General features: G+C 39.2%; 1 protein-coding gene across 4 annotated transcripts in view; it reads right to left on the reverse strand.

The window, feature by feature from the left end:
* Positions 1-18,096, reverse strand: part of USH2A (usherin) — a 906,431-nt gene that overhangs the window by 285,623 nt on the left and 602,712 nt on the right. For all 4 annotated transcript variants that reach the window (XM_049868234.1, XM_049868232.1, XM_049868231.1 and 1 more), the window contains 2 exons: positions 10,411-10,745; positions 6,016-6,138 (listed from right to left, as the gene is read on the reverse strand). In XM_049868234.1, the coding sequence (XP_049724191.1) occupies positions 6,016-6,138; positions 10,411-10,745 (458 nt within the window). The remainder of the gene's footprint in view (positions 1-6,015; positions 6,139-10,410; positions 10,746-18,096) is intronic.

Consider the following 18,096-nt stretch of genomic DNA (forward strand, 5'->3'; position numbering starts at 1 on the left):
GGAAGCTATGCCACCAGTATTTCAAATACCAGCAGGTTCATTCATGGTGGTCAGGTTTCAGTGGAGCTTCCAGACAGACAAGGAAGAAAGGTCTGGCAGTCTATTTCTGAAAATTAGCCAGTGAAAACCTTACGGATTGCAACAGAACATTGTCCGACTAGCTTGCTTTGGACATGTCATCAGGAGGGATCAATTGCTAGAGAAGGACATCACGCTTGGTGAAGTAGAGGGCCAGTGAGGGTGAGGGAGACCCACGGTCAGGGTGAGATTTCCATGGCACAATAGACAAAAGGGTGGACTGGAGCCTGCCTTCAGTCGTGAGGATGACGCAGGGCCAGCAAGTTTTGTTCTGTCGTATACAAGGTCACCATGAGTCAGAGTCAACTCGAAGACAGCTAACAACAACAATATGTGTCAGGCATTATTCTGCATGTATTAATTCATACATTACTTAGAACAACCCTATAAGGTGCTATTATAATTCCTGTTTTGAAAATAAGAAAAAAGCTAATAAGTGGGGGAATTAGGATTCAAACCTATGCAGTCTGATTCCAGAGCAGACTCTTTTAACTACTATGCTACCCTGCCGACATAATAACGATGATGATAATAACAGTATAACAGCGATGGTAATGACAGTCTGGTGTCTCCATTCTTGGATGATGTCACATCGCTAGGGCTTGACTTTTGAGTTGCTTTCTTCCAGTGGGGATAGATTTTCACTTATGCTTCCAAACAGTCTTGCCAAATTTCCTTTGTGACCACTAGTATGAATTTCAAGGATGGTGAGTCAGGGTGAAGAGGATAACAACCTTGTGACAGTGAAATGAATCGAAGCTAACGGCTTGCAAGGGAATTGAACCAGCAACCTTCGGTTCATTATCTCTCTCCCAGGGTAAACTACTTATAATTGTGTTTTACTTTGAAAATGGTTTAAAAGAAATTTAGCACCTGGAAGTCTTATCCCCCTCCTATAATATTTGAATTTTTCTTCAACATGTCAATAATATTATATATTTAATGGTATTTATGGCTTTAAAGTGACACCATTTTTATGGTTCTTCTCTACAAATGGAATTAACAACATCAGATGGCAATAAAATGGTTAATTGTAAATAATCTCTGCAAGGGCTTTGCTCTTATTATCCTTTAAGGGATTTTATTGTAATTTAGGTACGGTGGCGTGTACAATTTCTGTCCGCGTAGAAGAAACTTAGGCCACATAGATACAAAGGCAGTACTAGAATTTTAGGGTAAGGGATAGCCTTAGGGTTTATCTGCTTCAAATAATAAAATATCTGCTACATTTTACAGATAAGAAAACAAATTGAGACACTGAGAAGTTAGGTGACTTTGCTCAAGGTTGCTCAACTAGCTAACAGGGCTGGCTGGGTTTCTGATTTCTCATTTCCAATATTAAATTCTTTCCACTGTTCACTGTTTTATTTAACTGAGAAATCACCAGGTATTGATTTGGTGTCATGCATTTGAATTTTCATTTTCAAGTTAAATTTTTAAAGAAATAAAATCTTGAGTTCTCTTAAATTCTATGAAATACTAAAACATACTTTTTTCATTGCACCTATAAGCTACTCTCTATGTTAGTAAGTATATGTGCCTATGAGTTGCCTACGTATAAGAGTTTGTATTTCACCAATTCATGTCAAAAAGAATGTGTTAGGTAGCTTCAAGTGGATTTTATATGTCCTCTATGTACATTTTTTTTTTTTAGATTGACCTAAGCGTTGATTGAAGCCCTGGTAGCACAGTGGTTAAGAGCTCAGCTGATAACCAAAAGGTCAGCAGTTCAAATCCACCAGCCACTCCCTGGAAACAGTACGAGGCAGTTGTACTCTGTCCTATAGGGTTGCTATGAGTCAGAATCAGCTCAATGGCAATGGGTTTGATTTTTTTTTTTTTTTTGGTTTTAAGTATTGATTATCTTGATTATTGATATTGAATGAGACATTCCCTCTAACAATAAAAGAAAACTTTTGAAAGAAAAATGTTAGATCAATTGACATTCTATACTAATGGTCAAACTTACACATATCAATCAATTTCTTCCCTAAATACTAATTGTCTTCACTAGACATGCCCTAAAAAAAAAAAGGCACCATCTCAAATTCTGTAGGAAATAGCTTTTGAAATCTGCAAAGTAAACGAATACGCACATTGAATCTATACTGTGGCCACTAAAACCAACTGTCTGTAGGTCAGTTTTTCCCTGCATGATTAATTCTTTTGAGACCATATTCTCTCTACCCCTTGCAAATGGTCAACTTTGTTGTCTATAGACAAGACTATGATATTTTTCCTGTAAAAGGAAATATATATTAAAATCTTACCTATGGAATGATTTCAATTTTCAGTTTTTTTCACTTAAATGAATTAGAAAATTAGATTCTATTTGGATGATACAGTTTTTAATCTGTTTATTACCAAATAATTTTATAAATAAATGGAGAGCTGTTTCATAGTTACTAAAGAACTCAGTCTCATAACTTTCAGTGCACTTACGTGACTTTTCAGGTTACAAAAAACAAAACCAAGCCCATTGCCATTGAGTTGATTCCAACTCATAGTGACCCTACAGGACAGAGTACAACTGCCCCATAGGTTTCCAAGGAGCAGCTGGTGGATTGAACTTTCAACCTTTTGGTTAGCAACTGTAGCTCTTAACCACTATGCCACCAGGGCTTTGATTTTTAAGGTTAGCAACACACAAATTTACCTGATAATGATCCCCTCTGAAGCTGTGAAAGGTGTTTCTTTATTAATTATATTTAAAACAAATTAAATTGCTCTTTCATGTTTGATACACCCCCACTTTCCATTTATTCAAGAAATATTCATTTATCACTTACTATGTGCCGGGACCAGGCAGTGTTCCATTCTGTTGTGCATAGGGTCGCTATGAGTCTGAACTGACTCAATGGCACCTAACAACAACAACATCAACATGTGCCAGGTGCTATACATAATGCACATGAGAGCCGCTCTCCTGGAGCCATGTCATGTATAAGTTTTTACAGAAATATGTTGTGAAACAAGAACATTAAAATACTTATCCATTTATTCCTTTTTCTTTGAGCACACATCAGGCAGAGCATCTAACTTAACCTGACTTAGTCAGGGACATCTTCACAGAGGAGGTAACATGTGGGCTAGGTTTTGATAACAAGTGACATTTTATCCAGTGAAGGCACAGAAAGGCATACTCCAGGTCAAAGTGTATGCAGGCTCGTATATTGAAAGGGTCTGATGTATTTTAGGAACCAATAAAATTCTTCAGCATGCTAAAGAAGGCCTTGGATTATTTTCATCAGAATTAAAAATGTGTCAGCTTTATTGTTGTAGTAACAGAAACAGCACAGCGGAATTCAGTAAGGAGGCAAGTGGCTGTGCAATGGGGCCCAAATCCCCTGCTGGCCTAAGATGTCCATAAGAGCAAAGCACAAGTGTTTTTGTTTGAATTGAATTATCTGGGTAAGTGACCCAATATTCTGCTCTGTACATGCAGATATAAAGGAAAAGTGTAACTGCTGGAATTAACTGAATTTCAGAATATATTACTTTTTAGATAAATCTGGTATGGTTTTCTACATATTGTAAACATATATGTAACCAAAATAGCTCACTTGACTAGGGAAGTTGACTTTAATTTACATTTATTATGTCACAGATGGAGCCCTGGTGGTTAACCGTTCAGCTGCTAACCAAAAGGTTGGCCGTTCAAATCCACCAGCCACTCCTTGGAAACCCTGTGAGGAAGTTCTGCCCTTAGGGTCCATAATTACAGAAAATTATTTTTCCCTACTATTTTCCAAGGCAGAGTCGGTGACTCCATAGTTAACCTTGATGATAACACTTAATATGTATATAGCACTCTGCATGTGTGTATGCATGTGTGTGTGTGTGTTTGTGTGTGTGTGTGTGTATTTAGTGCCTCCTCCACTAGACTGTGAGCTCTTTGAGGCCAAGCCTTCTGCTATACTCATCATTTGTTCCTTTTCACAGCATATATTAAGCAAAAATGAGTTGTGGAAGAAGTAAAACTTATAGTCTTAGAAGGATACTGAATTAAGCAAATAATGAATCAAAAATAGCTGAGAATAGTGTATCAACTGTGACAATATAGATTGAATAATAAGGATCTGCTAATAATTGACCCCAACACCTGTCTATCAGTTTGTCGTACTGTGGGGGCTTGCATGTTCCTTCCATGCTGGAAGCTACGCCACCAATATTTCAAAAAGCAGCAGGGTCAACTATGGTGGACAGGTTTCAGCAGAGCTTCCAGACTAAGACAGACTAGGAAGAAAGGTCTAGCAGTCTACTTAGGAAATTATCCAATGAAAACCTTACGGATCATAACAGAATGTCATCCAATACAGTGCTAGAAGGTGAGCTCCTTAAACATGAAGGCACTCAAAATATACAGTGGATACAATGGACTTGAGCATACCAATGATCAGAAAGATGGTGCTGGACTGGGCAATGTTTGTTCTGTTGTACATGGGGTTGCCATGAGTCAGAGCCAACGTGAAGGCAACTAACAACAGAAAAAACAATAATTGACCATCTTTTACTTACAAAAGTGGCAATTTCATATGGTTCACTCTAATGCTTGGTTAGATTTACAAGTTACACCATAATTTTAAAGGTGTGAATTCTTCTTTGGTCTGCCTTATTCACTGTCCAGCATTTGCATGCATATGCGATGACTGAAAATACCATGCCTTGGGTCAGGCACACCCGACTCCTCAAACTGATGTCTTTGATTTCAACACTTTAAAGAAGCCTTTTGCAGCAGATTTGCCTAATGCAATACGTCGTTTGATTTCTTGACTGTTGATTCCATGGGTGTTGATTGTAGATCCAAGTAATATGAAATCCTTCACAACTTCAGTCTTCTTTCCATTTACCATGATGTTGCTCATTGGTCCAGTTGTGAGGATTTCTGTTTTCTTTATGTTGACGTGCAAGCCATACTGAAGGCTGTGGTCTTTGATCTTCATTAGTAAGTGCTTCAAGTCCTCTTCACTTTCAGCAAGCAAGGTTGTGTCATCTGCATAACGCAGGTTGTTAATGAGTCTTCCTCCAATCCTGATGCTGCATTCTTCATCATATAGTCCAGCTTCTCGGATTATTTGATCAGCATACAGATTGAATAATTATGGTGAAAGGATACAACCCTGATGCACACCTTTCCTGATCTTAAAACATGCAGTGTCCCCTTGTTCTGTTTGAATGACTGTCTACTGGTCTATATACAGGTTATAGTGGAAAAATTGGATATTTGAAAAGTTTTCATAAAAGAATATCCCTATTTAAAAAAATAGAATACATTGCTTGGGGTATAAAAAGTATTTAAGTCATGTAATCTCATCCAATCTCCTCATTTTATAGACAAAGTGAAGCCAGAGAAGTTAAGTGACTTGTCCAAGCTCACCACACTCGTCCTCTGGCATGGCATGAGCAGAACTGGGGTCCCCTATCTCCGTGTCTGCCCTGCAGTGCTCTGTCTGCTATTGCCCATTGGCCTGTCTCTTGATGTGTCTGGACTCTACATTAAAGTCTTCCAAATCCCAAGCTTGTTTACTGAATAATTTTGTAGACTGAATCAATGATTTATAATCAATTTCTTCCCAGAAATAACAAGCATTTTACTCTTATTCAGTAATATTCCCACTCTTGTACATGTTGACTTTTCCAAATTCCTCTACTAAGTTTTCATGTCTGGGTAGAGCTGTGACAAAGGCAATAGGTTGAAGCTTAAGCATGTAAAAGCTCGACTTCAAAGGGCTGATTGTAAGCACGTAGCTAAGATGGCAAACACTGAATGTGCTGACTGCTGCAGTTCCATGATTAATGCTGGAGATAATAACCAAACATGTTTTACTGCATAACTGATAACGTGCTCACACAATGAAGACAGTCAGAGACTTTGAACTATTCACCATAGCTAAAACTAAATGCTGGCATTTGTTTTCATAGTTTTTGTAATCTCACCTGCTAAGACTCTTATCTTCATAAAACCACTGAGTTCCTGAATAAATATTGTGCCACAGATTTAAATCTTCTGGGGGATTTGATGCAAGTGGTTGCAGGGTTTTACGTCTCAGAAGCTCATATCTAAAGTAAAAGACAAGCAGGAACGTCAGGATTATCTCAAGAGATGTTATTCCCAAAATTCAGGTGGTTTTGTGGTGTGTGTGTGGTGTATGCATGCAAACGTAAGGAAAACATCTTCTGTGTACAATTACACAGGTTTTTTTCCAGTAAAACATTTTTCTGATTCCAGTTTTCATTTATTCTACTATTTTGAAACAATCTGTTACATTCTCATTTTATTCTAACAGCAAGAATTATAACATTCTAGGCTTTTCTTCTATATGAGATTTGCCAAAACTTTATTGGCAGGTTCACAAAAGGTTGCGATATAAAATACTTATGAAGTTAATGATTCCCTCAGACTGCTACCATCTACACTTTATAAACAATGATAATATTATCAGCTCCGTAGTCTTGGCTAAGCTTTAAGTTCAGGCTTTCATAAAGCCATTTCAGAATCACAACTATTTTATCTTAACTCTAGCCCTGACCACATTCCTTAACATTTCCAAAGAGTAAAAATAACCTGCCAAATTAAAAAAAAAAAAACTGTTGGGTTAGTTTTGGAATTTTGAGACATAGTTATGTAAATGTATCATTTAGAACATGTATCAGGTTTGCCTAATATACAATAAAAACAAGCTTTGAAAATCAAGTGAAGGACTATGTACACAGACTCCTTAGAGAGTCTGTGAGTGTTGTTTTAAGGATTTTCAGTTCTTCGTAACATTTCTACCTTGGTGAACTTCTATGGTTCCATATGAGTCAAGATACACAATATGAAATTTAATGGACGTCATGAGTGGGGGGACATCCAAAAAGGAAGCAGTCCTACGTCCATGTTGTTGTTGTTGTTAATGCAAGAGCAATTCTCTCTCCATCCTTTTGGGAGAGATAAGGCCACAGCTCCCCATGTGTCTGTCAGTTTGTCATACTGTGGGGGCTTGCATGTTGCTGTGATGCTGAAAGCTATGCCACCGGTATTCAGATACCAGCAGGGTCACCCAGGGAGGACAGATTTCAGCTGAGCTTCCAGACTAAGACAGACTAGGAAGAAGGACCCAGCAGTCTACTTCTGAACAGCATGAGCCAGTGAAAACCTTATGAATAGCAGCGGAACATTGATATAGTGCTGGAAGATGAGCCCCCCCAGGTTGGAAGGCACTCAAAAAATGACTGGGGAAGAGCTGCCTCCTCAAAGTAGAGTCGACCTTAATGACGTGGGTGGAGTAGAGCTTTGGGGGCCTTCATTTGCTGATGTGGCACGACTCAAAATGAGAAGAAACAGCTGCAAACATCCATTAATAATCCCAACCTGGAAAGTATGAAGTATGAATCAAGGAAAATTGGACATAGTCAAAAATGAAATGAATGCATAAACATTGATATCCTAGGCATTAGTGAGCTGAAATGGACTGCTATTGGCCATTCTGAATCGGACAATCATATAGTCTACCATGCTGGGAATGACAATTCGAAGAGGAACGGTGTTGCATTCATCGTCAAAAAGAATGTTTCAAGATCTATCCTGAAGTACAGCACTGTCAGTGATAGGATAATATCCATATGCCTACAAGGAAGACCAGTTAATATGACTATTATTCAAATGTACACACCAACCACTAGGGCCAAAGATGAGGAAATAGAAGATTTTTATCAGCTGCTGCAGTCTGAAATTGATCGAACATGCAATCAAGATGCATTGATAATTACTGGCGATTGGAATGCGAAAGTTGGAAATGAAGAAGGACCAGTGGATGCAAAATATGGCCTTGGTGATAGAAATAATGCCAGAGATCGAATGATAGAATTTTGCAAGACCAACGACTTCTTCACTGTGAATACTTTCTTTCACCAACATAAACGGCGACTATACACATGGACCTCGCCAGATGGAACACACGGAAATCAAATTGACTACATGTGTGGAAAGAGACGATAGAAAAGCTCAATGTCATCAGTCAGAACAAGGCCAGGGGCCTACTGTGGAACAGACCATCAATTGCTCACATGCAAGTTCAAGCTGAAACTGAAGAAAATCAGAGCAAGTCCACGAGAGCCAAAATATGACCTTGAGTATATCCCACCTGAATTTAGAGACCAGTTGAAGAATAGATTTGATTCATTGAACACTAGCGACTGAAGATCAGACGAGTTGTGGAATGACATCAAGGACATCATACATGAAGAAAGCAACTTGCTCTTGAGCATCGAGCAGCTAAAAAAAAGGAAGAATTGAGGAAGTAAAAGAACAGAAGATTTCAAAGGGTATCTTGAGAAGACAAAGCAAAGTATTATAATGACATGTGCAAAGAGCTGGAGATGGAAAACCAAAAGGCAAGAACACGCTCAGCATTTCTCAAGCTGAAGGAGCTGAAGAAGAAATTCAAGCCTCGAGTTGCAATAGTGAAGGATTCCATGGGCAAAATATTAAAAGACGGAGGAAGCATCAAAAGAAGATGGAAGGAATACCCCACTACCCATTGCCATCGAGTCAATTTCGACTCACAGTGACCCTATAGGACAGAGTAGAACTGCCCCATAGAGGTTCCCAGGAGTGCCTGGCAGATTTGAAGTGCCGACCTCTTGGTTAGCAGCCATAGCACTTAACCACTACGCCACCAGGGTTTCTGATGGAAGGAATACACAGAGTCATTATACCAAAAAGAATTAGTCGATGTTCAACCATTTCAAGAGGTGGCATATGATCAGGAACCGATGGTACTGAAGGAAGAAGTCCTAGCTGCTCTGAAGGCATTGGCAAAAAACAAAGCTCCAGGAATTGATGGAATATCAGTTGAGATATTTCAACAAACAGATGCATCACTGGAGGGGCTCACTCGTCTATGCCAAGAAATATGGAAGAAAACTTCCTGGCCAACTGACTATAAGAGATCCATATTTATGCCTATTCCCAAGAAAGGTGACCCAACCGAATGTGGAAATTATAGGATGATATTTTTTATCATTACTATCGCAAGCAAGCAAAACTTTGCTGAAGATCATTCAAAAATGGCTGCAGCAGTGTATCGATAGGGAACTGCCAGAAATTCAGGCTGGTTTCAGAAGAGGACGTGGAACCAGGGATATCATTGCTGATGTCAGATGGATCCTGGCTGAAAGCAGAGAATACCAGAAGGATGTTTACCTGTGTTTTATTGACTATGCAAAGGCATTTGACTGTGTGGATCATAACAAACTATGGATAATATTGCTAAGAATAGGAATTCCAGAACACTTAATTGTGCTCATGAGGAACCTTCACATAGATCCAGGGGCAGTTGTTCAGACAGAACAAGGGGATACTGATTGGTTTAAAGTCAGGAAAGGTGTGCGCCAGGGTTGTATTCTTTTACCATACCCATTTAATCTGTATGCTGAGCAAATAATACGAGAAGCTGGACTGTAAGAAGAACGGGGCATCAAGATTGGAGGAAGATTCATTAACAGCCTGCGTTATGCAGATGACACAATCTTTCTTGCTGAAAGTGAAGAGGACTTGAAGCACTTACTAAAGAAGATCAAAGACCACAGCCTTCAGTATGGATTGCAGCTCAACATAAAAAGAAAACAAAAATCCTCACAACTGGACCAATGAGCAACATCATGATAAATGGAGAAAAGATTGAAGTTGTCACGGATTTCATTTTACTTGGATCCACAATCAACAGCCATGGAAGCAGCAGCCAAGAAATCAAAAGATGTATTGCATTGGGTAAATTTGCTGCAAAGGACCTCTTCAAAGTGTTGAAGAGCAAAGATGTCACCCTGAAGACTAAGGTGTTCCTGATCCAACCTATGGTATTTTCAATCGTGTCATATGCATGTGAAAGCTGGACAATGAATAAGGAAGACTGAAGAAGAGTTGACACCTTTGAATTGTGGTGTTGGCAAAGAATACTGAATATACCATGGACTGCCAAAATAATGAACAAATCTGTCTTGGAAGAAGGGCAGCCAGAATGCTCCTTAGAGGCAAGGATGGCGAGACTACGTCTTACATACCTTGGGCATGTTGTCAGGAGGGATCAGTCTCTGGAGAAGGACACCATGCTTGGCAGGGTACAGTGTCAGCGGAAAAGAGGAAGACCCTCAACATTGTGGATTGACACAGTGGCTGCAACAATGAGCTGAACATAACAACGACTGTAAGGATGTTGCAGCACCGGGCAAGGTTTCGTTCTGTTGTGCATAGGGTCGCTATGAGTCGGAACCGACTTGATGGCACCTAACAGCAACAACAGCAACAACAAGGCCACAGCAAGATCCAAAAGCATAGTCACTTTCTCTTACCTCAGGTTAGGTCCATTTGGCTTGGATGGTGGCTGCCAAGAAATCCCAACATATGATTCACTTAGTGGAACCACCGCCAATGGGCTGACACCCTGAGGGCAGGTGGGGTGGGTAGTGACATAGGTAGGCAAGCTCTCTGTGCATCCTCCTAAGTACCCACTGCCCCCTGAGCAAGCCACAATGGTGACAGAGTAGTTAGTGAAAGGAATCAGCTGAGTAATTGTTTCAGTTAACACCGAGGAAGTAATATTGGTTATTGTGATACGAGGGTCAGGCATGCGGACCTCATAGCTAAGTATGTCTCCATTCTGGATGAGAGGGGGTAACCAGGTGACCTGAAACAAAAACTTAGAGTCAGTATGACGGTATAAGAACAGAGCAACTCAAGCTCACACGCCCTAGAATTTTGCTCTGCCTAGTTTTCAGTTAAGTCAGTTTGTAAATGCCTACTTTCTACTTAGCCCTTTTGCACTAGACAGTAATGGAGGACTTGGGATCAATTAGCAGTACACCAGGAACTAAATGGAACAGTGTTCCCTGGGTTTGGCTTTGAGTCTTGATACTTTCTAGGACTGTCAGACTAATACACCTTAGTGACTCATCTCCACGGTGGGTGTTCTGAAGGACACAGAGCAAACACATGGAGAAAATTCACACACTCACATGCATCAATAGGGCAGCAGCAGGATCCGAGAGCTGTCTTGTTTATAACTCAATTAAACAAAGCATCAGAACTCCTTGCTCTGCATTGTCAGTGTACATTCTAAATATGTCATTGCTTTCTCTTTTTTCTTTTTTGCAGGAGAGCAAGAGGAATCCCTATTTGCATTTTCTGAGATGCAAAATATTTGGTTCTCGAACCCCTCTCCTGCTTGAATGTAGCAAGTAAAGCAGTAATAACACATTCCATTCTCGAGGACCAGAGCTGCATGGTGACCTTTCCCAAGAGCCAGCAAAGGATGGATTCGTTTAACCAACGCGTGGACGTGAGTGCCCGGAAGAGGGAAAAAATAGCAGTTTATAATGGAGTACCGCAAAGAATCCGGTTTCTTTTCTTTTCTGGCTGAATTTTGCAAGAGCATAGTGGTAACACACATATGTTCTTGTGGAGGAAAAAGGACCCTAGAAAAATGTGACTAGACCATTAAAAAAACACTAATTTCTATGCCATCCTGGTTCATCTTTTTTATTGTTGCTTTGCAATGTTCATTCAAGTTTAAGGTATGTATTTCATCTCCCAAATCGTTGTAAGGTTCTGGATAAACCAAGGAAAAAAAAAAGCATTTCCGTCGAGTCAATTCTGACTCATAGCGACCCAATAGGACAGAGTAGAAGAGCCCCATGTAGTTTCCAAGAGTGGCTGGTAGATTTGAACTGCGGACGTTTTGGTTAGCAGCCTGTGCTCTTATCCACTGAGCCACCAGAGCCCCAAGTTTCTGGATAGCAGCATCTAACCCGAATACTCATTTAATGCCATGTACACAGGTGGAGTTCAGTAAGCAATTGCAGACATGACCTTTTAGATTATAAATATTTTTCCCTTAACATATAGTTATACTGAATCTTTAAAAATTGGATTTCTACATGGTGATAGATTGGTATTTACATTTATAACTCTATACTCTAGTACTCAGAAAGGAGTACTAGAAAAATTAGAGAAGGGCTGACCAGAATCTTCTGTCTCAAAAAGTGTCCTCCTGAAGGCATATAGCCTGAGACTTGCCAAAGAATATTCTTACTATGGATGGCACAAGCAGTTAAGCACTGGGCTACTAACTGAAAGGCTGGCGGTTCCATCCCACCCGGAGGTACCTCAGAAGAAAGGCCCCGTGACCTACTTTCAAAAGATCACAGACATGAAAATTCTATGGAGCACAGTTCTACTCTACAACACATGAGGTCTCCATGAGTTGGATTCAACTTGAGGACAACTGGTATTCTCAAAATTGGTGACAGACAGGATCTCAACACCTGTCAGCAAGGCCATTGCTTGCTATCTACTGTGATGATTTGTAATTCACAATGGTCCAATATCTACCCAAATTTTACCACATATCTTGAAATCATTACTAACTTTAAAAAGTTCTTGGAGAATTCCTCGCTGTGTTGGGATGCAGAGATGTTTTAGGTGTGTCCCTTATGAGCACAGAGGATTTGCCCAGATGTAAAAAAAAGACTAGATAAACTTACAGCAAGCAAAGGTTTAGAACAGACACAGCTTTCTATTTGTTTTGGAGGGGCAATACTCTCTGCAGATTTGAAAAGAAGAGTCAAGGTCAACCTGGGGCTTTCTGGCACTTGTAATGTGAATGCAAAATTAAAGGGCTACCAGAGCTAAATTCCACATGACTGTCTATAGTGTGGAGCCCTGGAGGTGCAGTAGTTAAGAGCTCCGCTGCTAGCCAAAAGGTCAGCAGCTTGAATCCAGCAGCCTTTCCTTGGAAACCCTGTGGGGCAGTTCTGCTCTGTCCAATAGGGTCGCCTTGAGTCAGAATCAACTTGACGGCATCAGGTTTGGTTTGGTTTGGTCTATAGTATGGAGCCCTTGTGGTGCAGTAGTTAAGAGCTCGGCTGCTAGCCAAAACGTCAGCAGTTCAAATCCACCAGTCGCTCTTTGTAAACCCTATAGGGCAGTTCTACTCTGTCCTATAGGGTCACTATGAGTTTGAGTCGACTCGATGGCAGTGGGTTTTGTTTGGTTTTATCTACAGTATACCCACTGCAGAACTGTCCCATAGGGTTTCCAAGGCTGTAATCTTTATGGAAGCAGACTGTCACATCTTTCTCCTGTGGAGTTGAGTGCTTAACCATTGTGCCACCAGGCCTCCTTATCTGTAGTCTACCACCTCCTTACTTCCAGAAACAGGATATACTGAGGGTTCAGTCAGAGCTTGGCAGGGCTTGAGAGGAATGCAACCTGGGAGGGTCTATGTCAGTAGTGGAGCTAACAGTGAATTGATTTGGAACTTGGTATTGAGGGCGTGAAAAAGGATTCAGAAGATAAAACTTGAATGAGATATCTACCACAAGAGATTAAGAGGTTTGAGGTAATAATGCTTGAGACAATCATTTGGAGCTCTAAAAAACCCTTATTTTCTCTACTATAAATGTTTACATCCAGAAATGAGCTATTTTTCCCCATTTAAAATGTGACAGGCTTAGAAAATATATCTTCCTGATAGTAGCGAGTTGGAAGGCATGGATCTGCTTCTATGGAAAATTTTAGAAGGAATGTATAAAACACCCTTTTATAACAAGGTGGAGAAGACATTGTCATTAAAGTCGGTAGGCTAACAGAAATGGTATCTAATTTGATCACCCTCCTGAAAATATCCTGGAGCCATTATTAAAAATAAATGTGTCCAAGATTTGTAAAAAGCTAGTTAGCTAAATATTTTATTCTTTTCTTTCCTATGCTTAAGAGCACATTTGCTATAGTGTGGCCAAAACGTACGAGATTAAAACTTTCAGTCAGTGCAGTTTCCCACGACCTTTTCTGTATCCATTGTGCACGGAGGGGCTCTGAAATACTTGCATCCGGAAAATTCAGAACAAAGAGCATGTTCCTAGCCTGAAGAAACAAGAAATATGTCCTCTAAAGCATATTTTTACATTCAACCCTTTAAAATAGTATTGTAGTTTCTGGCTGGAAATAAAGTATTTATTTCAGAGATGCCTTGTCTATCATAATGATTTTTTTTTTAATTAAATGGTTCTTAATGGAATGATTTCCATTTTCCTGTTTGGTTATTATACATCTTTCTGAAAATAGGCTAGTTAGGTAGCTGGTTGGGTGCTTAAGGAGCCAGTAACTTTCACAACTCTTTCAGATCCTAGAAGAATAAAAAAAAAAGAATAGCCTTCAATAATCAAAGAATCAGGGCTCCTTTAAAGATTCCTGTTTTAAGCAAAAACTTAAGCATGCAGCTTAGTTGATTTGCTTCAAGCCTGAAAATAGTAGCATGCTTAACTAATCACTGTAATCCATTTACTTCTCTTTAATTCCATCAAACTGTACTTGAGAACTTTATTAATAAGGGTATTTATGAAGCTTGATATAATGGATTGAGAATGAACTAAGGATAAATGTCCCCAGTGTTTGATCCAGGCTATGCCACTTGAGCTGTGTGACTTTGAATAAAACACTTTACCTCTCTGGACCTCTGGTTCCTCATGCATAAAATGAAGAGATAACTGCTACCCTCATGTCTAGATACACAATTACGTAATTCTAAGACTCCTTGATCTATACAAAATATGAATGTATCACAAGGAAAGAGTATGTGGAAATATTTGACTCTTATATAGCAATTCCTTTCAATGGCAGACTCCCTGGTAAAGCTCCTTTTACATAATACGTGTGTAATAAATTTTTGTTAAAATAAAATTAAAGCTCTCCTTCTAAATTGCCTCTTTTCCCCTTAAAATTTGTTGATATTAATTTTTTAAATTACAAATATTGTATTTTCATTTTGCAATCAGGGAAACAGTACAAAGATCTGTAAAGTAAAATTAATTACAGAACCTTCCTTCTTCCTGTTGCTCTCCATTGTCACCTCTGAGGGTGAAAAAATAATAGGTTAGTATGCACTTTTCCACACTTTCTAGTATGATCATACAAGCAAAGCAAACATATCTACACACATGTAAAGTCTCTCTCAATTTTTTATACAAAAGAGATTACATTACACTCATTAAGCTGCAACTTGCTTTTCATACTAGCAACGTATCACGGCCATATCCCATCACTTCTCGCTGTTGTAAAATATCTCATTCACGGCTGAAAACAAATTATTCAGTTATCACCCTATTGAAAGACATTCAGTGATTATCCTATTCATATTACTTTATTGCAAAAACTATATTTGAAAAGGTATGCATACATACCAATGTATTCATTTTGTATTGAGTAGATTGCCAAGAATTGCTACACCAAAAGGTAAACGTATTTTTAATTTGAATCATTACTGATGTGTTTCTTTTTGAAAATGTAGGCTCACAAACAATGAAAGTGTCCACGATCTGTGTCTTCAAGAGCCCTTGAAATTACTACTCCTTTTAATTTTTGCCATTATTATTTACATTTCCTTAATTAAGGTCCCTGAGTGGTGCAAACGGTTTATGCTAAAGGTTGGCAGTTCAAACCCGCCCAGAGGCAACAGGGAAGAAGGGCCTGACACTTTGCTTCCAAAAAGATTAAAAAAAAAAAAAAAGTTTACAGCCTAGAAAATCCTACGGGGCTCAGCTCTACTCTGTAACATATGGGATCACCACGAGTCAGTAGCAGTTTGAGGGCAATGGGTTTGGGTTTTTTTTCCCCCTTAATTTGCATTAGCCTGGACTTTTTGTGAGGTAAAATCTTTTCAAATGTTATTGACTATTTGCATATCTTCTTATTTGAATTGTTTATCCATATTTTAGGCTTTATTTTCTATTGAGTGGTTTGTCCTTTTATTATCAGTTAGTAGAAGTTCTTTTTAGATTATGAGGAAATAACTTGTCTGTAATGTGTGTTACACCTCTGCTTTCCCAAGTTATCTGTAGAATTTTAACTTTTTGGGGGGGGTGGTTATTATGTCTTGCAAAAAAAAATCAAATTATTTTCTAACATGCTTTTTATTTTAAGGCTATTGAGATTCTTTTTTTTTTTTTACTTTAGAAAGAGCTCCCCATCTATAAAATTCTCCTTTATTTTCTTCTAACTTTTCTATTTTAACATTTAAATGTTTAATGTACTTGGAGTTTAGTTATAATATGATAGAGGGATCTATTTTATTTTATTTTTTCATTCATATGATTGCCATTTACACTAGTATCCTTTTTAAGCATAATCACCCTCTCCCAATGAAATAAAATGCCACTTCTACAATACGTCAAGTTCCAACATATACTTGTATCTCTATCTAAATTCTGTAGTCTGTTCCAGTCATCTTTTGTTTCTTTGTATGCCAATTTCATACTGTTGTAATTCAGAGGCTTTAGCATAAATTTAAGTATTAGGGAAGTTGTCATCTCACTCTTCTTTTCTTCCATAACTTACCAGAGAATTTAGAAATATTTAGTTTTCTCTTTATACTTTAAAATCATCTTATCCACTTTGAAATAAAACAAATGAATCAATATTGTGTTTATATGGTAAATTTGAAAGGATTGACATTGTTACGGGATTAAGTTATTGTTACAGAATTAAGAATTGTTGTGGAATTAAGTCTTTCCATCCAGAAACATGGTATATTATCCATTTATTTGGGTATAAAGAACTAGAGAGGAGCATGGGGTCTGGGACACACTGCCTAAGTGTGAATCCCAACCCTTAACTTCCTTATTCATTGTCTCCATCTTTTCATGCATGCTAAAGCTGGACAATGGATAAGGAAGACCAAAATAGAACTGACACCTTTGAATTGTGGTATTGGTGAAGAATATTGACTACACCAATGGACTGCCAAAAGAACGAACAAATCTGTCTTGGAAGAGGTACAGCCAGAATGCTCCTTAGAAGCAAGGATGGCAAGACTGTGTCGCACCCTGGACATGTTATCAAGAGGGATCAGTCCCTGGAGAAAGAAGTCATGCTTGGTAAAGTACAAAGTCATTGAAAAAGAAGACCTTAAATGAGATGGCTTGACACGGTGGCTGCAACAATGGGCTCAAGCGCAACAGCCATCATGAGGATGGCACAGGAGCAGGCAGTGTTTCGTTCTGTTGCACCCAGGGCCCCTGTGAGTCAGAACTGACCCGATGCCAGCTAACAACAACAACTCCTGCACAATCTTGGGCACTTTACTTGCTCTCTCAATTGTCAGCTTTCCTGTCTGTGAAATGGGAATAATAACAGCATCTATCTGATCGTTACTTGATGGTTGTAAGGATTAAACGAGAACCATGTCTGGAACATAACAAAACTCAATTAAATTAGTTGTCGTCATTATTCTACACCCTTTGGTAGGATTTTATAATTTTTCTTTCTTTGTGGTTTGAGTTAGGGTAGACAACAAAGACTTCAAAAATTGAAAAAAATCACAAAATATTGGTGAGAATGATGACTCAGACTTAACTCTGTTTAGGTAGGTTTATTGTCAAACCTGCAGATGAACAGTTTACCAGAGGTGCTATGTGTGGATGCCGTCCCAGGTCCCGCTGCTGAGCCTCGTGAAGCACACACTGAGGTCGGCGGTTCCAGCCTCCTGAGCAGTGAGGACTGTGCGGCCTAAGAGGCCTGTTCACTCTCTCTCTTTCTCTGTGTGTGTGTGTGGATGGGGGGCTGTGGGTGAGGGTCCTGGAGACCCGGTTATGCAAACAGTTAAGCACTGGGTGCTAACCAAAAGGCTGGCGGTTCAACCCATGCAGTAGCTCCGTGGGAGAAACACCTGGCGATCTGCTTCTGTAAAGATTAATCCATTGCTGTCGAGCCAATTCCAGCTCACGGCCACCCTACAGGACAGAGAGGGACAGCCCCATAGGGCTTCCAAGGCTGTAAATCTTTACAGAAGCAGACTGCCACATCTTTCTCCCGCAGAGAAGCCATGGGTTCAAATCACCGACCTTTTATTTAGCAGCCAAGCACTTAAACATTGTGCCACCAGGGCTCCTCCGTAAAGATTGAAAAAAACAAAAAACAAATCAAACCCATTGCCATCAAGTAGATTCCGACTTATAGAGACCCTACAGGACATAGTAGAACTG

This window comes from Elephas maximus, chromosome 24, assembly GCF_024166365.1.
Source record: "Elephas maximus indicus isolate mEleMax1 chromosome 24, mEleMax1 primary haplotype, whole genome shotgun sequence".
Classification (NCBI taxonomy): Eukaryota; Metazoa; Chordata; class Mammalia; order Proboscidea; family Elephantidae; genus Elephas; species Elephas maximus.